The following is a 20,859-nucleotide window of genomic DNA, read 5'->3' on the forward strand; positions in this document are numbered from 1 at the left end:
ATTGCTCGGGCATCTCCCCACGGGGTGTCTGTAACCAGTGGAAGGTGTCTGTCCCCAGGATGAACAAGGAAGCGTGGCCAGGGCCAGCAGTAGGAAAGAGAGAGTGCTCCCACATCTCAGCAGGAGTGGTGGCTGCACTCGTGGCAGGGAGGCAGCTGGGCTGGTTGGTGCCAGGTGAGCAGAACCAGGCAGACATGGGGCTCTGACTGAATGAAGCCGCATGAAGGCAGTAAGGATGTGAGCCAGGAGGGGAAAAAGACAGGAGAACAAGCAAACTCAGTCCAGATAACCAGGAAGAGAGACCATGGAAGCGTTTTATTGGTGTGAACGCTCTCTCAGCTCCCATTGGGATCAAAGTGCCTCTCACAGTGGTTACTTTGTGCAGTAGTGATTTTGTAAAGCTCTTGTTATTTTGTGCAGCTCTGCCATTCGGAGCTCATGCTACCCTAGGATGCTGTGGGGAAGGACATGTCCCACACTGCATTGCCACTAATAAATGTTACTGGATTAAATTGGCTGCTGGACAGTCACAGAGCTCAGTTCCCAAAGTGTTTTCCCGCTTTCTCTTGGGAAGCGATTGCTGAACTCAGAGGCTGCATTATCACAAACTCACAGTGGAAGCTTTGGATGCAGGGAATCACCAAGAGAGCACACTGAAGGCTCTGAAGAACAGTCTAAAAGAAGCACCATGAGACCTTGCCCAAAGCTGGGAATGAATCCAGCATGGCATGCACAGTGTCCAGCCTTTCCAGAAAGCTGAGGAGTTTGCTCACACCACTGATTTTGCAAAGGCCAGGCTGTCCCTACAGAGGAGGATGTTTGCAGTGTTCCTATGGAGGAGCCCCTGGATGGACTCTGCGCTGAGCTCAGGACTCTATGGTGGAGATGGCAGCTGAAACAAGAGCATTTCAGCAGAAATCACGACAAAACAGAGAGCACAACCAGGCTGCCCTGTGCATTTGCAGGGATTATTGACTATCCATGTGAAAAGGAGACATCAGTGCCTTCCACAGAGGAAGGAAAACATGAGCTGCAGTATTTAGTTTCCATCTGAGAAAAGGTGTCAGAAGCTGATGGCTGGACAGCTTCAGTAGGACAGGGAGAGCAATGTGATTAAAACTCATGAGGCACTTTGGAGAGCTGAGACAGAGGACCTCAAATCCCAGATGTCTGTGAAATGTCCTGTAGAGGCTGCAGCACCACACAAGATCTCTCTGGCTGCTGTATGGGCTCTGTCTTTGCTTGGGAAGGGGGAGATGGGGGGATTTACTGTAATATTCTAGTTCAAAGCAGTAGCTGTTCGTGGGTTGGTGCTAACAGCCTCCTAAAGGTCAGGGGTGCCTCTGCCTTGCACACAGACCCCATCCTGCTTCCGTAGTCGGGCTCATGTTGTTTTACTGCAGATGCCCGGGAGCTGTGCCCCCTGGAGCTGTGCGTGGGGAGCACCGAGGCAGCTCTCCAGGGATGTTTGCTGTCTGTCTGCAGCAGAGAGGGGGAACCAGACCAGCCACGGAGCAGCTATGCAAGAGCAGAAGGGAATGGCCTCTGGGCAGACGTTTAGGTGAAGAGGAAATGCTGAGTCCCAAGCCCATCAACCGGGACACCTCAGGTAAAGCATCAACAGGGAAAGCAGGGAGCCTGTAGAGGTGTGAGATCCCTCCAGGGCCTGCTTAGCACTATCTCCTGCAAGGGGTGTGAGCTTGCTGCTTTGGGCTCCCTGAAACCACTTGGTGGATCCCAGCCACAGGAAAGGCAGCCAAGGGCAGGGGCTCGTTGCTCAGATCCCCCAGACACACACAAAACAAACTCATGCTGGCTTTGTAGCTGTACTTCTGTGGCCATGAAGAAAACAAAACAAATTCACAAACAAAATCTCTGGGCTCAGGTTTGCTGTCCTGTACTGTATTCAGCAGGTGAATTGACAGTAATTGTTGTCTTCACCATCTGAGGATACCCTGGAGGTGTTTAGGTAATTTCTTGACTAGATCTGTCTGAAGAATTTGGGGACACAAAAGTTCTTCTTTCAGTTACAACTAATAGCATCAGTCTTCAGCTGGGATCAGAACATGCCTCCAAGTGCACAAACCCCACTTCTGGATGTGTGAATATAAAAGAAATGGAACTTCTGAGATGCAGCCACCACAAGGAGATTTGAAAAAGTTCTTCTTCTACCATCTCTCTTTCCCCATCAGGAGGTGAGGGCGTCCATATTCCACAATTGGTACCTTCTTCCACCCACAGGCCACCCGGGTGGGTTCAAGTGGCACAGGTAAACACAGGGATGTACCTGCACTTCCCAGCACCCCTGGGAATGGCTGAGAGAAACCTCTTCTGAGGGGGAAGAGCTGTCCAGAAACCTGGAGCACAGCAGTGTAGCTCAGGTGTGCTCCAGCAGTCAGGCCCTGGGGTTCAAACAGGAAATGCTCATGACATGAACAGATTCAGGTCTGTAAGAGCCTTCAGACCAAAAGTGGGCAAGCATGAATGAGTTAAAAGCCTTTCCTTTGCTTGGTGAAATTTATTGAAAACTACATTGTTCATCTGTTGAAACTTCACAGCTGTTGAGATTGCCCTCGGGGCAAACCACATCCAAGAAATGGCATGTAGATCCTGGGAGCACGAGACTTGAAAGCTGAAACAGCACTCAGAGTGCTGCCTCCCCTCCCTTGCAGTCACGTCTGGCCATCTGCAGCTCCTCCACCGAGACGCCGTGGCTTTTCCTTCCTCCCGTTTCTCATCTTCGACTCTCGCAACGCAGTCACTTTGTTTCAGGCATTGTATCCTGGCTAAAAAGAGACTGAGGCAGCAAGAATCTGTCGGGGGAGTGTGCACGAGGCCCGTGGCATCCAGAGTGAGACAGGGCTCTGTGCCACACTGCCGTGGGGGTGCCATCGAATATCGCCTACCTGTGACACTGCTGCTTTATTATCCCTTGGGGAATGGTGGTGAGGCAGGACTGTGGGAAGTGTGCCATTTGTTCGTGAAAGATCTGTGAATTCTATTTCGTGGAACTTGCCTGATTTTTTAAAAATTATTATTATTTCTCAGTGGCAACTCTGCTTTTTTTATAGGATAAAAAAAGTAGTGCTTGCATCTTTCCATCTGACTCGAGAGCTCCGTGTGAACCTGGGGACTGAAATCAGCCACTTGGCACATGCGGAATTAGGACCAGTCAGAGCTCAAAGATGAAAATAAAAGGAGGACACAAGAAACCCACTCACTGCATACATTGTCTTAAATGATTCATGGAGCAATTTTGAGTAGCAAACACATTGGTAAGAACTGGAGGTTTGGTTTCTTTCTTTCTTTCTTGGGGATTGTCCACAAACAAAAATATTGGCTAATTCATCAGACACTTTCTTCTGCTTTGAATAGTTTGCCCAGATCCCCGAGCAATCATCCCGTGCAATTTGCTGTTAACCTAAATAACTTAAATTCAGGTACACCCAGAGCACTGCCCAGATCTGCCCCTGCATGCACTAATTAGGGTTCCCCAAGCGCAAACCTGCAGCTCGGGAGGCAGGAGGCTCCAGCAGCATCCCCAGATGGATACCTGCTGGTGGTGGCCCGTGGCAGGGACCAGGCAGGGACGATCCACAGCGTGACATGGCTGCGTGGAGAGGGCTTTCTGCAGAAAAGTGACACTTGTGGGTGTCACCATCCCCTAAGCAAGCGCCCAGTGAAACTGCAGCCTGGTAAAGACAGACCCGCGGTGTCGCCCCACGGAGGGGCAGAGACAGGTAGGAGACACAGGGAGGCCAGTGTTGCATTCCTTACCTGTGAAACAACCCCTTGAGATTCAAATGCTTGGGGAATTCCTAGATCTCTTTGTAGCCACATTTCAGCGGTGACAGAGTGAGGATTTAAGTGAGGCAAACTCTGAAGGGGGAGGTTATGATCTGCTTTTAGAGCAACGGGGAGAAAGCAGTTGGAAAAAAACAAACCTGCTTTTTACAAACCTTGTCCTACCTGCTCCTGCTGCTAACAGGAGGGGAGGTACTGGCCAGTCAGTGCATTAAGTTATTCAGAAATTACTGGGTTTCAGTCAATCTTTCCAGAAGTATTCAGGAATTAGTTACTATCTTTCAGATTTATATGTCCCTCAATCTAGAGTCAACCTTCAAGTGCAGGCAAGCCCTAACACTTGAACTATGTAAGGAGGGATCTTCTGGAGCAGGGGAAGAGAGAGAGGCAGAAATGAAGCTACTTGATTGAATCGAAGATCAAATTTAGGCTGAAAAACAGAGGAGTTAGGAAGTTTGGCCAGGGAAGAAAACTGTTGCAGGGATATTTAGATGCAAACGGGGCCCTCCTGCAGCAGTCCCTCAGCGGGAGGATGGCTCCTCGGCAGGGCTCTCACAGGGAGACCTGCCACAGTACTTCCACCTCCGGTGCTGAGGACTCTCCAGCTGGGGGCAGAGGGCTTGCAGTGGGTGGTGTGTGTGCGGGTGGAGTTGTGTACACTCAGGCTCTCAGACAGCCACAATAAATTATCTCATTAGTAAGCCCAGGGTAGCTGTGCTCCTCAGCACATACCCAGCCTCCCACTGCACAGAAAAACTTTGTGTCTAATTAACCAAATCAAAGGGTCCCCCAGACGCAGCTTAGAGGGACGCGCTCAGCTTGAAACCCAGGCTCCTTCAGCAAGTTGTTCTGCGCGTGGTGGAACTAATGAATCCTGATTTCTTATGGCTGGAGCTCTGGCATTCCCTGCACCCCCTGCAAGTCTGTCCTCTCCTCCCCCCGGCACATGCTGAGCTTCTTCCTATGGCCAGGAAAAACCAAGAAGGGAAAGGAGCCCGTGGTGTGTCGGCCCCAGCCCCACGCCCTGATGGCTCATCCACGCTCACATGCTGATGGCAGAGAGCTGAGCTCTCTCCCCGGGGGTTTCTTGCACCAAGGGGCTCTCTGAGGTCACCCTTGTCTTCCCTCCTGCCTTTTCTCTCTCCTGCCTTTAAGATCTGTTTGCCCACAACTGCTTGTGGCTCATCCGAATGGGGCTGCACAAGGAAGGGAACCCTGCTCCTCCAGGACCCGTGGCTGGGAGAAGGAAAAAGTGCAGGTGCTGCTGAGGCAGGGCCTTTCCAGTCACATTCCTCTGGTTTTACAGTTGCTTGGCCCCCTCTCTATTAGTGGGAAAAGACAGGCAAATGCCAGATGTAAAATGCTGCTATTCCAGCTGAAAGCAGAACTGCACAGCTCTCGGGGCAGGTGCTGCGGGAGGAAGGATTTGGGGGTGTTACCCTGCAGACGAGGAGACCAAAGTGGTGTTTGTTTGAGACACAATCCCTTTCTCTCCTCGGGAGCTGCAGCTCCCCCCGCCCGCCCAGCTCCTGCACAGAGGGGGCTGCTTGCTTTACAAACGCTTTTCTCTTCCCCTCGTGCTGGAAATTTGACTCTACAAAAACACTTACACAGCAGCTAATTGCCAGTCCTGCAGTGACTTAGCTCTCTAATTCCTGCCAGTCAATGAACCAGCCCAAAGAGCTGGTTTTCATAACGTGCTGAATATACGAACACAGCCCTGGAGACATAACATAGCTGGGATTTTTTTTTTCCTGGACAACTTCTGGATCCTTCTCAATTTTGGAAATTCCTTTCACTCCACAGGGCATAAGGAACATCCAAAGATGGAGCTGGCAAGGAGGGCCATTTTGGGGAGATGTTGAACCGACACGGACCAACAGAGGCCCTGGAGACCAGCAGGAGTGCCAGGGAAGAGATGATTGTCAGGAAATTGGTTTGAAGGTAAAACTGGCGTCATCCAGCCTGTCTGTTCGTGATTTGAGGGCTCATCATCATCTTCTCATGGATTCCTACTGCCCAACAATGTCCACGCCTTTCAAAGTGTTCCTTGATCTCCTGGTTTGTATCCAGAGGGCTGCTGCAAAAATTGTTGTGCTGGCCAATGGCTTAGACCACATCATTCCTCTCTGAGCTCCTCCCTGGCACCCTCTTTTCTCTGCCCCAATTGTGGAGCGCTCATCTTCCCTCTCCCAGCCCATCATTATCCACCTCTCCTCCACCCATTGTCTCCCATGCAACAGAGGCCCTCTCTATGCCCATTCCCAACAAGCCCCTTCATGCTCTGCTCCACACCTGGGAGAAGCACACTGAGAATTTGCAAAGCCACCACACTGCCCTTCTTGCAGCTCTCCTTTGTCACAACACCTTCATTAACCATCATGGGAGAGCTGCTGTGCTCAGCTCATGCCCTGCCAGCAGTGCCTCCCTGCTCCCTCCCTTCCTGCCCTGCCTGGAGTGCACAGAGCTCTGTCCCTCCGTGGCTCTGCAGCAGTCGTGGCCCTCACCCAGTGGCAGGACCACAAAAACAGGCTAAGTCACATTAGGGCCAGTGACCCTAGAGATGGTGAGTGGCTTCACTGGCAGGTGCTGAATTTGGGCACAGCAAGGTACCAGTTCACCCCTGAACACGTTTGTTGTCCCATTTGGACTAGGGCAGCACAGTGGGACAGACTGAAAGGCAAAGTCAACTCCAGCTTTGGAGTGAGCAGAACCGAGGTCAGTGTCTGCTACGGAGGCAGAAGCCATCACACGAGTATAAATCATTCCTGCTCCTCCCTGAAAGGAGGATGGAGCCAGGTGGGAGGTGGCCTCTTCTCCCAAATAAGAAGCAACAGGACAAGAGGAATTGGCCTCAAGTTGTGCCAGGGGAGGTTTCAATTGGATATGAGGAAATAATTCTTCACTGAAAGGGTTGTCCAGCCCTGGCACAGGCTGGGGGTGTTCCGAAATCGTGTGGGTGGGGCAGCCGGGGACGCGGGTTATCGGTGGCCTTGGCGGTGCGGGGTGAACGCTTGGAGTCGATGATCTCAAAGGCCTTTTAACGATTTATTGATTCACTGATTCGACAATTCGATAACTCACTGATTCGATAATCCCGTAATTTAATGACCCCCGGCCGCGCCCCCTCCCCGTTCCCTGAGGGCCGGACGGGCCTCGCGCGCCCCCTGGCGGCGCACGGACCTCGCGGGGGCGAGTGGGAGGAGCCCGGGGACACCCGCCTAGCCCTTTCTGCGCATGCGCCCGGCGGGATCCCCTCCTTCCCTCAGTGGGGCGGGGCCGCGGCTTCGGCCGCCTGACCGAGCATGCGCACGGCGTCACGTGGCGGCGGCGGCCCTTCTTAAGGCGGCACGCGGGGCGGGCGCGCTGAGAAGAGGAGAGCGAAGATGGCGCGGGGAGGACGGAGCGTGTCTCGACCTGCGGCTCGACCCGCGGCCGCACCGGTGCCCGCCAGGTACTGCGGGGCACACCGCGGCACGCCGTGACACGCGGGTCCTGTGCCGCCCCTCCTGACTCCCTTCTCTCCGCAGCCCGGCTCCAGCGGCCCCGGTCGCGGCGCCCGCGGCGCAGCCCGGGCTGATGGCGCAGATGGCGAGCACGGCGGCCGGCGTGGCCGTGGGCTCCGCCGTGGGACACGTCGTGGGCAGCGCCATCACCGGCGCCTTCAGCGGCGGCTCCTCCTCCGAGCCGGCCAAGGCGGCGGCGCCCGCACAGGTACGAGCGGGGCTGTGCCCTTGGGCTGCCCTTGGGCGGGCCGGCCGTGGGGCCACGGGCCGGGGCAGAGGGGACCGGGGGCTGGCGCGGAAGGAGGGACAGAGCCCTCCTGCCGCGGGGAGGAGGCGTCGGTGCCCCCGGGCCGCCCCTGACCGGGCCCGTGCCCGCAGCCCCCCATGCAGCCGCAGTCGCCCTTCGGACCCTGCCACTACGAGATGAAGCAGTTCCTGGAATGTGCCACCAACCAGCAAGACCTGACCTTGTGCGAGGGCTTCAACGAGGCTCTGAAGCAGTGCAAGTATAACAACGGTGAGTGTGCCCCATCCCTGCAGGAGGGAACTGCTGCCAGGAGAGTACCTGAGGGGGTTTGAAGGTTGCAGAAGCGATCTTTTAGGGCTGTAGGAAGCAGTTCTGCCTCCTCTGTTCCCAGAAGGGCACTGGAAAGGGTGGGAGAAATAATCTTGACCATACTTCTGAAGATGGGGAGGCTGTAGGTACCCTCTTAGCGGATCCTCTTTTGCTGCTGTGGGAAGCCTACTGCTTTTCCCTAGCTGATTCTCTAATTCTTGCTGCATTTATTATAAGTTGTTGTTAGAAGTTAAGTCTTGATCTGGTCACCTGAGATAACAGAGCTTTTAATTCCAGCTGCTGGAACATGTACCTAATGCTGAATTTATGCTTCTTCCCTGTAGGTGTTTCTTCTCTCCTGTGAAGAATCTGCCCCCTTGTAGGGAAGAGGATCGTGGTGTAGAGCCCTGCTATCCATGGGGAGCAGAAGGACAGACAGGGAGTGAGCTGGAGGGAGTAGACTGACCAGACAGGAGCATTCTAGTGGTAATTCACTTCTGAACTAGTAGGGAAGGAAAGGAACGATTGGACCCAAGGGTCTTTAGAATTCAGATAGTGCTATATTTATTACAGAGAAATAAAGGAATTTATTTGGACCTATCACTTGTGCACGTGCTTTATTTAATTCTCAAGCTAAAATTAAGCTACCAAAATGTTAACAGTATCAGCTGCTTAAAGGACAAGGCACTACTGTGTGTTCCCTGCAAATAGGAGGTGCAGCCTAGCAAGGACAGAGCCTGCATGACTTGGCAAAAAGAGATCCAGACCTCAGCTGAGGCTGCACTGGCTGCCCTCCAGGCAGAGGAGAGGGTGGAGAGGGGTAATCCAAGATGTGTCTAGAGTATTTTCAGTAACAAATTATTTTTCTATAGATATCCTCCTCCTGGAGAGCTGTTCTGACTTAGAACTAAGACAATGTGACCTGTCTGGCTGTGGGACCTTGGGTACAGTTGGCTGATCTTACTTAAAAGCTTTAGCAGATTATGCAATGTTCTCAAGGTCACTGGCAACAGGTGAAGTTTGGAGCTGCTTTCCTCTTACAGTCACCTTGGCAGAACAATCTCATGAGTGCTGCCCTCAGACTGGCCTCTGGCAGAGCACCCTGTTCTTTACCTTCTTGTAAAAGAGAATTTTGAGGCTTGAGATGGAGTTTTAGTGGCAAAGCAGTGAAACCATGCCACTTTCAGATGCTCAACTGATGCATTTTCATGGCAGAATGAGTCTATTAACCTTTTGACCTCTGACTGTTGAATACTGGACAAGTTCTCAGCTGGGATTTGTGAGGAAATCCAGGTCTAGATGGTAAATGCTGGCAGCAGATATTGGAGGCTGGTGTTGAAAGTCCTGCCCCTTCTAAATGTCATAACCCAAATTCTTGGTAGATAATGTTCTGAGCTCTGTCTGGCCTTATTGGGGTGCCTTGTGCTCTCCTGAGAAACAGCCAAGGGCAAAAGTAGATGCCAGAGATTCAAAGCCAAAGTGCTCTGTGTCCTGAACTGTCCCAGTGTGAGCAGGGGAGAACCACTCTGAAGTTAACTCTATTTCAGAAATAAATGTAATGTTGGTGTGTGCTAGTCTGGGTGGAGAAGCTGTTAAGGAGAACCAGCAGGAGCACCTGCAGCGGGTCTGTTCTGTCTTTGACCCATCTTGGCAAAGAGCTGCTTCTGTAGATGTGGAAATGAGCTGTCTCTGGAACAGCCTTTCCTGGTGACCACAGTGGAGAGTCTCTAGAAGGCACTGCCAGTGTGGTGACTGTGTGGAAAGTCGGTCCATTCAGTGATGTGGGTGCATGTTCCTCTGGCTGCTGGTGCAGGGGGGTTGAAAGAAGGTGCAGGTTCTTGTCACTGGAGAGCGCAGGCCATGCCATAGGAACATGAATGACCCCCTGGATGCTGCTTGTGCCTGGCTGTGGTGCTGTGTTTGCCTGGTTTGTCAGGATGCAGCTTTGGATGTGGTGGTGTGAACCCTTGAGGAGCAGGGCACCCCAGGAAGAGGATCTCAGTAGCAGGGGACTCTTGCTGAACTAGGAATAAGCTGGGGAGGTGGCTGAGTCCTGGTGGTGGCTGTGCTGTGCATGTGACCAGGAATGGGTCTGTTCCTCATTTAGGGGTCTTGAACTCTGAGCCCCTCTTCTTCTTTGAGGTGGTTTTGTTCCTTAACTGGGTGCTGATGTGGGGCTGAGCCTTCCTCTGCGAGGTTCCCTTCCTCCACTGGTCTCTCCTCTGGGTTTTTGCTGAGAGCTGCTGCAGCCGATCTGTGGAGTGATCAACCCCCTCCAGAGCTGTGTGTTCTGGGTGGGTAGTTGCCCCTTGCGTGTTGAGCGAGGCACTGCCACCCTGTGAGACCACAGCCTGGGAGAGACACTTCTGGATTTCCCAGTTTCTCCTGTTCTCCCTGTTTCTCCCAAGGAAATGTCCCCTCTTTGCCAAGGGCAAGCTGGGCAGGCTTCTGCCTGCTGTGCATGGGAGGGCAGCAGGTCCCTGCTGTCCCACTAACTAGGAAGTGTTCTGCAAACTAGCTCTGATTTCTGATTGTCCCTTCCCTTGCTGCCTGAGTGCACTCACTGCCATAGCCATAACCAGCCCTTAAGTGGGATCAGAGGGCAGTCCCATGGGTGCTGAGGTGGGGAGAGGAGTCATGCCGGCACTCCTGGCTCCTCTCTGGGTGTCTGGCTCTTACCTGTTAGGTCAGGGTAGTGTTTCTCCAGGTCCTCTAGCAAGGATTCATAGGAGGTGGCTTCAGAGTTTTTGTCTCCTGCCAGCAGAATTGGAGAAATGGATTAGTCTCTCTCCTGACTGCAAACTGAAGGCTTGTTACTGGGGCAGGTGGTTCAGCCCATGAAAGGTTCCTTGTCCCCAAGAGCAGTCACCTCAGACAAAGGTTCAGCTCTAGCTCTTCATCTGAGCTGGCTTCTGCCTCCTCAGAGCTCCTGTGCTAAGTGACTGCTGAATAGAGCCACGCTGGAAACCCACCCCTCTGCCCCCACCCAGAGCTGTGCTGTCCCAACAAGGATCTTACGGATGACTCTGATGAGGATGTAGTGCTCCCTTTCCCGGAGGTATTTACTGGTGTATTCGGATGCAGGGTTTTCCACTTTGCTCAGGTTCATCAGGGTGCCTGTTTCATCCAGAAGATCAATGCAGTCTGGAGGGAGAGACACATGGTGAAGGAAGCCCAGTGTGTCCCTGTGTGGCCAGCATGAGCCTGTGGGGTTTAGAGTATTCTCCTTAGCAATTTAGCTTTGAAGAGAATCTATCAAGGTCTGGAAGTTGCTGCCCCTTTCCCTGTGTTTTGGGATGGTCTGTTGTGACCTGTTTGCTACCCTCTGCTGCTCTCTGTGGGTGAGTCTCTGGTCCCTCAGAGCCCCCTGCCCAGGAGCACTCGTACCTTCAGGCCTGCACTGACACTTCCTCTTCAGGTGAGTTGTGAGGATCAGAACAGAGCACTGCAGGTTCACCATCACTTGGCAGTTGGCTGCAGACAGAGAATGAGACCCGAGATGTGAGCGTGGTCACGTCAAATCCAGGAGCCCCATGGACGTGGCAGGAGGCACAACAGGTGGCTCAGAAGTGCCCACTGTGTAGCCAGCGAAGCCAGGATCCCCATGTGGCATCACCAGGGCTTTGAGCTGCTCCTTTACAGCCACATCTACTGGTGGTTGGTGTTGGGAGTGCCCCAGGTTAGGGGAGGGGATGAACACTTTGATTTGGGAAAAACAGTTCTGACTGATGAAGTGTCTCTGTCCTTCAATACAGTTTCATCGAGCGTGAGTAGGAAAAAGCAGTGAGCTCTGGTCCTTGCCAGTCCCATTCCACAAGCTGGTCCCAGTCACAAGGGGAAAGAGCCGGAGACTGTGGCTGAGTCACCAGGGGATATTTTGGCCATGAACTCTCACCAAGTTTGTCACAATTGAGAAATCCCCAAAGCTGACACACGTCAGTGGTCAGAGCTGGGGATCCAATTCAAATAGCAGAGGGAGCAAAGGCTTAGGACTGTGTGTGTCTGACACCTTCAGCCACGAGTGTCTGGGGTCAGGCAAAGGCTCTCAGCCAACTGGGTGAGGTCAGGAGAGGGGCTGCTCATTCCCTCCTACCAGCCACAAATACCTGCTCTCTGAAGCTGAGGGTCAGGATTTGAGCCAGGGAACCCTTCCCAAACAGCCAGGAGCAGAAGAGCTCTGCTGGCAGCTGGCACTTCTGCCCCGTGGCTTTTCTGCTTGTGTGTAGATAAGCAGGGCCCCTCCCTGCAGTGATTCCCCAGAGCTGCCAGGCTGGGAACTCATCCTTGCCTCTGCCCTCCCTCCCTGTGATTAACTGAGTGCTGCTGGTGTGGTTTTCCTCCACGATTCAGTGTCTAGGCATTATATTTCTTTAGACAGGTGAGGTGCAGGGTGCAGAGCTCTCCTGCATGTTCCCAAACCCCTGGGCATTGCTGTGCACCAGGGTGCCCTGTCCCTCCCTGCCCCTTGTGGGGGTGGTGAGGGTGTCCAGGTGGGTGTCTGGCCCCAGAGCTGAGGCAAGGCTGGAGCTCTCCCCACATACCTCCGTATCTCACTTTGATGAACATGGCTTTCCTCTCCCAGAGCTGCTCCCCTTTGGTGGGGGCCCAGGGCTGTGCTGAGGGGCTGCTTGTGCCGGGTGCCTTCCTGCAGGCAGTGGTGGGAGCTTCTGGAGTGCCCAGGGAACAGGCTGTGTTTGCCACTGACGCTGTTGTGGTTTCAGTAGCCAGATTTCCCAGCAACAGGGAATGGCCCCTGCAGGTTCCCAAGCCTCCTGCAGCTGCGGGGTGGGAGAAGGGGGGTAGAGCAGAGACTGAGCTAAACAGCAGCCTTTTGGGAAAGCTGCCTGCTCCATGTGGTCCCAGCCACTCTGAATTTCAGACTTTTTGCAGTCTCGTGGTGTTTCCTGCCCCTGTTTGTCCTGCAGCTCATCTGGGCTGTGGTGGTGCCACATCTGCCCACCCTGCTCCCAGCTGAGCCCAGCATTGCTGCAAGGGCAGTGTGGCCTCCTCTGCAAGATGATTGGATGCTCCTGCAAAAATCTTCCTGAGGACTCTGCCTGTGCTTGTCCTATTCTGGAGCTCAAGGCAGTGGGGTATTGCAGGCTAGAAGGAACTGTGGGCAGTTGGAATAAAACTGCCTTTGCATGTGTGAGTTCCTTCTGTTCACTGAGTATCTCTCATTCCTCATGCAGGAAGGGAATAAAGCTGGCAGAACAGGGTGAGCACGGGGCTGGGCTCGTAGCTGCTCTTGCACTGTGCACAACCAGTACCTTCCTGCCCCCCTGGGCTGTCAGAGTGATGCACGTGGCTCATGTGCCAGCTGCATCTTCCATTTGGTGCCCAAATGTTGCTGTGCAATGTTCTGGCAGCAGTGGTTCAGGGGCATCATAGCATCATACCCTCTTCCTGTGGAAAAACATATGGATGAAATCATGTCCCTGGGCTGGTCAGCAGATGGGGAGGACCTGAATGGTGGGAACCAGTAACAGCGCTAATGTGCTCTGTGAACAAACTCCCTTTCCCTGAAATGTCCCTCCTTGCATGAGGATGTGATTTCCTTCTGCCTTACTGGGTTTTGTTTCACAGCCTCTGTCTAAATACATGGACTTGATCTGCTTGGAGCATGGCACAAGTGTACATGTGGCACTTCCTCACCTGGGCCCATGTGCAGGGAAATTCATGTTCACTTTGCCACCACCTTGCAGAATCGGGGGAGTGCTGGTGGGCAACAGCTGGAGCTGTGTCTGCAGCATGCTCATACCCCCCTGAGCTCGGGGGCCTGGCTGCATGAAACACAAGCTGCTGATACCTGCAGGGGAAGACTCCACAAGGCCAGGAGACACCATGGCAAAGCTTCAGCCTTGGATGGGCTATGGAGTTGGTCTCATGCAGCTGTGGCTGCCTCTAATAAATCTGATAGAACAGGTCTCCCCAGGTGGGACACAGCCAGGCTTTACTGCATGTGCAGGGAGTGCTGTGTGGCACCACATCCCCCTGGCAGGGGTACTACAGGCCTTGCTGCCCTCCTGCCCCACAGCAGCCCCTGCAGCCCAGCTGTGCGAGGTGCTGTACGGCCCTGTCAGGTCTGACAGGCCCCTCGCTGCTGCAGGGCACTGCAGGAGGGGACCCTGCTCTGTCACAGCTGCTCTGAGGGGCCCAGAATGCAGCAGACAGATGATTGTGTGCACCAGAGCTCTGCAGGGTGGCTCAGCACAGCAGGAGTCCAGCTTCCTGCATCACGTCCTTGGGTGATGGTGATGCTTCCTCTCCAGGATCTGCCCGTGCCAGAGACACAGTGCTGGGTGCTCTAACGAGGCAGCTCATTAGCTCTGTCTCAGAGCTCCATTTCCCCTCACACCCAGAGCACACACAGGCCGGTCACCTCAGGAACCTCTTGCGAATATCGTTGGCTTGGGGACACCTCAGGAGCAGGGCTGGGTGCTGCAGAGGGGAGGGAGTGGGCTATCCCTGGGTGGTGATGTGGTGGCATTGGGTGGAGCCTGAGCCAGCCTGTGGAGGGCAGGAGGCACCCACCAGTTATGGGTCACTGCCAAGTGCCTGCTGACCATGCTGCTGCAAAGGACAGCCATGGGCTGGTGGCTGTGTGACACGGTGACTCTGGGCCCTGTGATGGGTGTCACAGACAGGAGGGGCTTCACGCCCGCTGAGCTGGTGGCCTTTGGCTGTAACGGTCTGCTGTCCTTCCGCACAGCACCAGCCGTGCTGCAGCCACCTCTCACTGCAGTGCTCCCTCGGGAAATGCCTTCTGACCAGTGGCTTTGGCAGCCACTCCACCGTGTTTGCCCATGGCTGCTGTTCCAGAGCTGGCCCTGGCAAAGAGGCAGCACCATCGGCAGCTCCCAGCCTGTACTGCAGGCTGAGAAATCACAGCAATGGAGCTGCAGGGGGAAGAGAGCAGCAACTTTTCTTGTGCTGCTTCTGCAATGAGATGGCTGCCAGGGAATTCTGGTACAGACTGTCTTTCATTCTCCCTGGTGGCAGCAGGGTCAGCTGGCCCCCAGCCTGTTGCCTCCACAGGACACCCTTGGCATAGTGTGGATCAGGTTCCTGGCCTCCTGTGCACCTGATGGCAGAGGGCCTGAGGCAAACAGTGTGAGACCCCAGGGAAACCCCTGTGTTCTCCCCATCTGCGAGGAGAGCTGGACAGCGATGCCTCCCCAGTGTGCAGGACAGAGGGTGGTGGGTTTGGCTGTGGGTGCAGCTGAAGGAAATGGCCTGGCCTGGGGTGAAGGAGGGCACTGGGTCGCGATGCTCAGCTCTCCCCCTCTCCCTGAAGCCCAGCTGCAGCAGAGTGAGCAGCCCTGGGGAGCTGAGTCCCTGAGCCCCCTGTGTCATTTACATACACCCCACCGGCGCCATCGGCACAGTGACCTGGGTTCCTGTAGCACCACAGACCCTCTCTGAAACAGCCACCCTTCCTCTGCTTCCTGCCATGGCCCCAGGCTTCATGGTCCTGCTCCTGCTGGGGACGGTGGGCACAGGTAAGGATGGGGTGGCCGAGTTAGCTGCTGTCTGGGGGGGCACTGCAGGGTGGTGGGCTGTCCAAGGGGATGTCAACCTGAGCAGGGCATTTTGCTCCAGGGCTGTGTGGGGTGATAAGCAGGATGGTGGTTGGGTAATGGGGTTGCCTCAAAGGGGCTGAGGGACATTTTGGGCTGAGGGTGATGGGGAGCACAGCTCAGCCCATCAGTAACTGCATTCTTGCTGTGTACAGCTTGCAGGGCTCAGCCCGTGCTGACCCAGCCCTCCTCCCTGTTCGTGCTGCCCGGGCAGACGGCCCGGCTGTTCTGCACCCTGAGCCCCCAGTACAACATCACCGAGTTCGGCATCTCCTGGTTCCAGGAGCGCCCGGGGCACGCCCTGAGGTATCTGCTCTATTACAACTCTGAAAGAGAAATGCACAAGCCTGATGAGACTCCCGACCGCTTCTCTGCTACCAAGGACCTCGCCAGCAACACCTGCATCCTCACCATCGCCTCCGCCCGCCAGGAGGACAACGGCACCTACTACTGCGCCCTGACACCTGCCTTCAAGTGGTTTTAGAAACAGGGAACAAAAGCTCTCTGTGCCCTTTCTGCAACCCTGATGCAAAGCCCTCAACAGGGAGAGCAGCAGCCCTGGGAGGGATGGAAAAAGACCTCCTTGCATGCTCGAGCAGGCCCAGCAGCACTGCCTCGTGCTGGGAAGTGCAGTGACCTACTCTTCGACCCCAAACTTCCCCCATGGAGCACTGGAGAGCCGGACACGGTGCGAGACCTGCCAGGGACTCCTGTTGCAGCAGGAGGATGGATGGAGGGCTCCGTTGTGGCCCAGCTTTCCTGGGCTCTTCCAGCACTCAGTAGCCTTGATCCGGCTTGGGCTTCCGCACAGTTTGGCTCACCTGGTAATAAAGGTTAATCCTTACCCACAGGGCTCGTGTCGTGTGTGGGGTCACCTCCGCGGGGTGGCTCGGGGTACCTGAGTCGGGAGGGCGGACTGCAGCCCTTGGTGGAATCCCTTGGGCTGGACGGAGCCCTCACCCATCCCTGGAGCAGCCCCTCATCCCCGGGGAGCCAGAGACCTCCACCCACACTGCCCTGTCCCCCTCCCCTCACCACCCACCACAGCTCCTGTGGGAAAAGGGACACGTGTAACCCCGCTGGCACCTGTGGGTCCTTTACAAGGACGTTTTCACACAGAAAGATGAAGGATTTTCCCACAGAAATCCCACAGAATTCAGCGCCACCACGGGGTGGCCGCACTGCGCATGCTCACCGCGCGTCGGGCGTTGGGACCCTGCGGCAGGCGCTGACATCACGTGGGGGCTGCTGGCGCTGCCATTGGCTCAGGGGAGCACAAAACCAGGAGCGTCACTTCCTGGTTACCCTCGTGCGCGTCAGGGCAGCGGGGCGGGCGGACCGGAGCGGGCGGGATGGTGAGCGGCGGATGGGGGACCTGCGCTGCTTCCCTGCCCGTGGGTTCAGCCTGGGGCGGCTTGGCCCGGCTCTCCCCGCTGCTGCGGCGCCCCCCGCCTCAGCTTCCCCCGGGCAACACGTTCCCCACCTCCGGCTGCGTGCGGAGCGAGGGCTCCTGGCGCTGCCCGGCTGGGCTGGGCTGTCTGTGCGGGGAGGCTCGGGCGAGCGCAGGGGTGTTTCATCAGAGCTGACTCGAAAAGGAGCGCAGCAGGGTTTTGTGGTATTCTGTTTTTGTGCTGTTCTCTTAAGTAACCTGGGTTAAGGCTCTCTCTCTCCCCCCGGTGTGTGCGGAGTTGGTGTTAGTGCTTGGGGACCTTCACATCCCGCACCGGTGCAGTGCCCTGCCCGTGAAGTTCAAGGAGCTGCTGGTTCCAGGAAGGATTCAGCACATCCTGTGTACGGGAAACCTCTGCACCAAGGAGAGCTATGACTACCTCAGGACGCTGGCTGGGGACATCCACGTCGTTAGGGGGGACTCGGAGGTAACATCAGTTCCTCAACCTGCCTTCCTGTATTGGTTGTCTTCATGAATCCTGGGGAGTCTCTCAGCATTGACCAATTCCTGAACTGTAATTCACCTGAATAAGGAGTAGGAATGAGTAAGAGTGAAGAAAAAAATTATTTTCTAGATCTTTCTTGTTGTACCTGCAACAGGAGGGCCTGAGTGTGAGGGGGTAAAACATGCACCTGGTTCCTATGAACTCGGTCACAAGTCTGTGATTACTGAAGCCACAGTGCCCCAGCTGGCCGTGTAGCTGCAGGAATTCTGTGTGTGTGATTATTTACAGTTAGATACCCAGTTAAAGTCTCCTGCTCTCTGTGCAAATTCCTAACTCTTCACTCTGAAGTTGCTCTTGCTGGGGTGTGGTACAAGCATCCTGTGGGGTCTGCACGGTGAGAGAGACTTTGTGTGCCTGAATAGTGAAGGGCAGGTTTGTGTCTTGGAAGCTGCATTGCATAAATGAGGGGTCCTTGACTGATTTATTGTCTACCTTTCTCCTCAGAGCCTGAATTATCCTGAAAAGAAGGTTGTAACTGTTGGGCAGTTCAGAATTGGGCTGATTCACGGCCATCAAGTAATTCCCTGGGGTGATGCAGCCAGCCTGGCACTGCTGCAGAGGCAGCTGGATGTGGACATTCTCATCTCGGGACACACACACAGGTTTGAAGCATTTGAATATGAAAAAAAATTCTACATCAACCCAGGATCAGCTACAGGAGCCTACAGTGCTTTGGAAAGGTGAGTGAGGGGAGCCCTGAGCTGCCCAGCACAGCAGAGCCTGTGGGTGTCACCTGAAATGAGTGTGTCTCATCACCGAGCTGCAGAGCGCTGGTGAGGTGCTGTGGGGAGCAGGAGGCTGGATTGCTCCCTTCCCAGGGAATCCAGCGAGGCTCCCTGTTACCAGGGTTTTCTTAGCCCACATTTTGGTCATGACAGCCCTGCACTGGTGTGTCTGGAGCTGCTTCCTGTGCCCAGAGAGGGGTGAGCTGGAGTAGCTTCTTGACGTCGTTTTGCTTTCTGGTATCTTCCCAGAAGCTGCATTCTAATATTTTGTAGGAAATCAGACCTTTGGAGGCCCTGTCAGCTTAAATGTCTGAGCCTGACATGTTCCAGGCTAAGTGCAGCTCTGCCTGAGACACTTTTATAAGTGCCTGCAGACCCTGCAGTGTTTCCCACTTCACTGTAGCCCTGGGCAATTAAGTGTATGAGAACACATGAACATAAGGGGTGTTAATAGCAGGAGGTATAAGCTAATTGGGAAGATTACAAAGGATGTCTTCTTTCCAGGAACATCACCCCTTCATTTGTGCTGATGGATATCCAGGCTTCCACAGCTGTGACTTATGTATACCAACTAATTGAGGATGATGTGAAAGTAGAAAGAATTGAGTTCAAGAAGTACTGAATCATGTTCAAAGCCCCTTGGTGACTTCTCGCTGCCTTTCAGCCCTTCCCTTCCCCGTTCAGTCTCAGGAGCAGCAGGCCACGGTGTGGTGCTGCACTGAGCTGGGCTGTAAAGCAGCTGTGACACTTTACTGCTGGTGAGCTGTTGGTCTTGGTTCCCAAGCAGAACTTGAGGCAGAAGACACAGCTGATGAAGAGAAAGAAGCCTGTGAGGAAAATCCTGTGTCTGAGGAGGAGCTGCTGTGTTCCTGGCCTGCAGAGAGTCAGAGAGGGTGGTGGTAGCTGGGCATTGAACTTCTGTAGAACAAACATAGAATAATAAATCCCTGTCTTCATGTGTCTAAGTCCTGTTCCTTATGCTTGTAAAAGGTGAGGGGAAGCAGGAGTTGGGTGTGAGGGGACTCCAAAGGCTAAAAGGAAGGTGCTCTTTGCTTGCTGATATGCAGATGTAAAACATTTCAGGATCTGTCAGACATGCCCAAAGACTCCAGCCATGCCAGCAGATCCATCCTGCCTCCTTCACTGGAGCAGCATGGAAAGGCAGAGGCAAGTCTGGGAAGCTCTGTGTGGGTGTGTGGTTCTGGGCAGACTGGGCACTTGCCCTCGTGCTCCAGAGGCTCAGGAGGCAGAGCACTTTTGTTTCCTGTGGTGCTGCTGGGAAGCAGGAGCGTCAGTGGTGCCAGAGCAGTGCCTGCAGAGGGGTGTGCTGGGGGCAGTGTGTGCTCTGTGGGCAATGGGCTGGGCCAGCTGAGGGAGCAGAACCCTGCAAACAAACCCCTGTGTGGGAAGGGGAGCAGCTGGAGGAGCTGTGCTGCTGCAGAGGTGCTTGGGGGGTGGGTGAGGCCAGGGTCACAGGCAGGGAGGAGGTGGCTGCAGAGGGTGCATGGACAAGATGAGGTAGAAAAGTGTTCCTGCCCTCCCTTGACATGGATCTTTGCAAAGACTTTGCCCAGATACCAGGATTGAGCTGGTTGTAGTCTTGTGGCTCCTGAGAGAAGCCTGGTGTGGAGCAGGACTTGTTTTACCCAGCTGAGTGGCCCAGGAAGCAGGTGGCCTGGAGTGATCTTTGTGCTGGTAATGGGCAAGAGACAGGCACAGCAGTGGGACAGGAGCTGTCAGGGAACACTGAGGGTCACATTTCCATGGAAGTGGCTGTGCTGGCTGTGTAAGCACTTAAGAGGATGTTGGGGTCCACAGCACAGCCCCATCAGTGTGAGGATGTGGAGCTGGTGGAATTGCCTGGGTCTTTTTCCTTGTGGTGGTCACCCACATCTCAGGTGCCATGGCCAGACTTGCTGTGCCCCGATGGGGCCTTTGGGCACAGGGATCCCATCTGTCTGCTCTGGGCAGTCTGTGCTCCTGAGGCACTGACTGATCCTTGTCTTCTCTCCCTCTTCACAGTCCCTGGTCCAGGCAGCATTGCTGAATCAGCTGTTTGCAATTTCAGCCAACCTGGAGACACTGTCAAGGTCACCTGCTCTAGGATTAGCTGGCCTTATGCTGCCTGGTACCAGCAGAAGGTCCCTGGCAGTGCCCCTGTCACTGTGATCTATTCTAATAGCAAGAGACCCTCGAACATCCCTTCGCGATTCTCCGGATCCAAGTCCGGCTCCACGGCCACATTAACCATCACTGGGGTCCAAGCCGAGGACGAGGCTGTCTATTTCTGTGGTAGCTACGACAGCAGTGGTACTGGTATATTTGGGGCCGGGACCATGTTGATCGTCAAAGGCGATGGTGAGTCGCTGATTTCTTCTCGGTCTTTCCTTCCCTGTTGCGAAATTGTGACAGCAGCAGTGGCAGCAGCTATGGTGTGTTGACAGTGAGTAGCAGGAAGTGAGGCAGAACCCAAAATCAGAGGAAAGGTTTTGGCCCTTCTTTCCCCCGTTTTGTTTCCTAGAGCCCTGGAGCTCACTTTGTGTCTGTAGACCATCGTCCTGGTCCATGCAAACCACATGGTGTGGCTTTGTCCCCCAACCCACTGCCTCTTATTACTGATGACCATATTGTCCTGCTGCTGCCTCTGTGGTGGGATACACTGGGCTGAGCTCTGCTCCTCAAATGTGCCAGTGACCTTGTCCTTGTCTGTCCTCCTCCCACTATTGCATTCAC

General features: G+C 54.6%; 4 protein-coding genes across 5 annotated transcripts; 3 read left to right on the top strand and 1 right to left on the bottom strand.

Annotated features, from left to right (window-relative positions):
* Nucleotides 1–7,175: 7,175 nt before the first annotated feature.
* Nucleotides 7,176–8,466, top strand: CHCHD10 (coiled-coil-helix-coiled-coil-helix domain containing 10). The gene is made up of 4 exons (XM_027714174.1): nt 7,176–7,258; nt 7,335–7,518; nt 7,689–7,827; nt 8,211–8,466. Exons 1-4 carry the CDS (start codon nt 7,191–7,193, stop codon nt 8,228–8,230), a joined length of 411 nt encoding a protein of 136 aa, XP_027569975.1. The 5' UTR covers nt 7,176–7,190; the 3' UTR covers nt 8,231–8,466.
* CUNH22orf15 (chromosome unknown C22orf15 homolog) lies at nt 8,407–13,959 on the bottom strand. Of its 2 annotated transcripts, none has more exons than XM_039384206.1 (5): nt 12,408–13,959; nt 11,254–11,340; nt 10,885–11,070; nt 10,546–10,620; nt 8,407–10,120 (listed from the first exon to the last, which is right to left on the bottom strand). In XM_039384206.1, the coding sequence occupies exons 1-5, from the start codon at nt 12,430–12,432 to the stop codon at nt 9,966–9,968; spliced, it is 528 nt and encodes a 175-aa protein (XP_039240140.1). In that variant the 5' UTR covers nt 12,433–13,959; the 3' UTR covers nt 8,407–9,965. The 2 variants fall into 2 exon arrangements, with proteins under 2 accessions (XP_039240140.1, XP_027569970.2); XM_027714169.2 differs by having other exon boundaries at nt 10,885–11,010; nt 12,408–13,861.
* A 1,360-nt stretch (nt 13,960–15,319) lies between these two features.
* Nucleotides 15,320–16,266, top strand: VPREB3 (V-set pre-B cell surrogate light chain 3). The gene is made up of 2 exons (XM_027714175.2): nt 15,320–15,368; nt 15,602–16,266. Exons 1-2 carry the CDS (start codon nt 15,320–15,322, stop codon nt 15,928–15,930), a joined length of 378 nt encoding a protein of 125 aa, XP_027569976.1. The 3' UTR covers nt 15,931–16,266.
* A 482-nt stretch (nt 16,267–16,748) lies between these two features.
* Nucleotides 16,749–18,767, top strand: LOC113984274 (vacuolar protein sorting-associated protein 29-like). The gene is made up of 4 exons (XM_027714173.2): nt 16,749–16,801; nt 17,135–17,323; nt 17,846–18,081; nt 18,631–18,767. Exons 1-4 carry the CDS (start codon nt 16,799–16,801, stop codon nt 18,746–18,748), a joined length of 546 nt encoding a protein of 181 aa, XP_027569974.1. The 5' UTR covers nt 16,749–16,798; the 3' UTR covers nt 18,749–18,767.
* Nucleotides 18,768–20,859: the final 2,092 nt, after the last annotated feature.

Source organism: Pipra filicauda, unplaced genomic scaffold (assembly GCF_003945595.2).
Source record: "Pipra filicauda isolate LSUMZ 115617 unplaced genomic scaffold, ASM394559v2 scaffold33_size4404698_pilon, whole genome shotgun sequence".
Lineage (NCBI taxonomy): Eukaryota > Metazoa > Chordata > Aves > Passeriformes > Pipridae > Pipra > Pipra filicauda.

Bases quoted from the DNA above. Each gene is read 5' to 3' on its own strand.
- CHCHD10 (XM_027714174.1), top strand. From the start codon at position 7,191: ATGGCGCGGGGAGGACGGAGCGTGTCTCGACCTGCGGCTCGACCCGCG. The intron at 7,519-7,688 runs GTACGAGCGGGG...CCGTGCCCGCAG, and splicing joins AGGCGGCGGCGCCCGCACAG to CCCCCCATGCAGCCGCAGTC. The intron at 7,828-8,210 runs GTGAGTGTGCCC...TCTTCCCTGTAG, and splicing joins GCAGTGCAAGTATAACAACG to GTGTTTCTTCTCTCCTGTGA.
- CUNH22orf15 (XM_039384206.1), bottom strand. From the start codon at position 12,432: ATGTTCATCAAAGTGAGATACGGAG. The intron at 11,341-12,407 runs GTATGTGGGGAG...CTCTGTCTGCAG, and splicing joins CATCAAAGTGAGATACGGAG to CCAACTGCCAAGTGATGGTG. The intron at 10,121-10,545 runs GTAAGAGCCAGA...ATCACTCCACAG, and splicing joins ACACTACCCTGACCTAACAG to ATCGGCTGCAGCAGCTCTCA.
- LOC113984274 (XM_027714173.2), top strand. The intron at 17,324-17,845 runs GTAACATCAGTT...CTTTCTCCTCAG, and splicing joins TCGTTAGGGGGGACTCGGAG to AGCCTGAATTATCCTGAAAA. The intron at 18,082-18,630 runs GTGAGTGAGGGG...TCTTCTTTCCAG, and splicing joins GCCTACAGTGCTTTGGAAAG to GAACATCACCCCTTCATTTG.
- VPREB3 (XM_027714175.2), top strand. From the start codon at position 15,320: ATGGCCCCAGGCTTCATGGTCCTGCTCCTGCTGGGGACGGTGGGCACA. The intron at 15,369-15,601 runs GTAAGGATGGGG...TGCTGTGTACAG, and splicing joins GCTGGGGACGGTGGGCACAG to CTTGCAGGGCTCAGCCCGTG.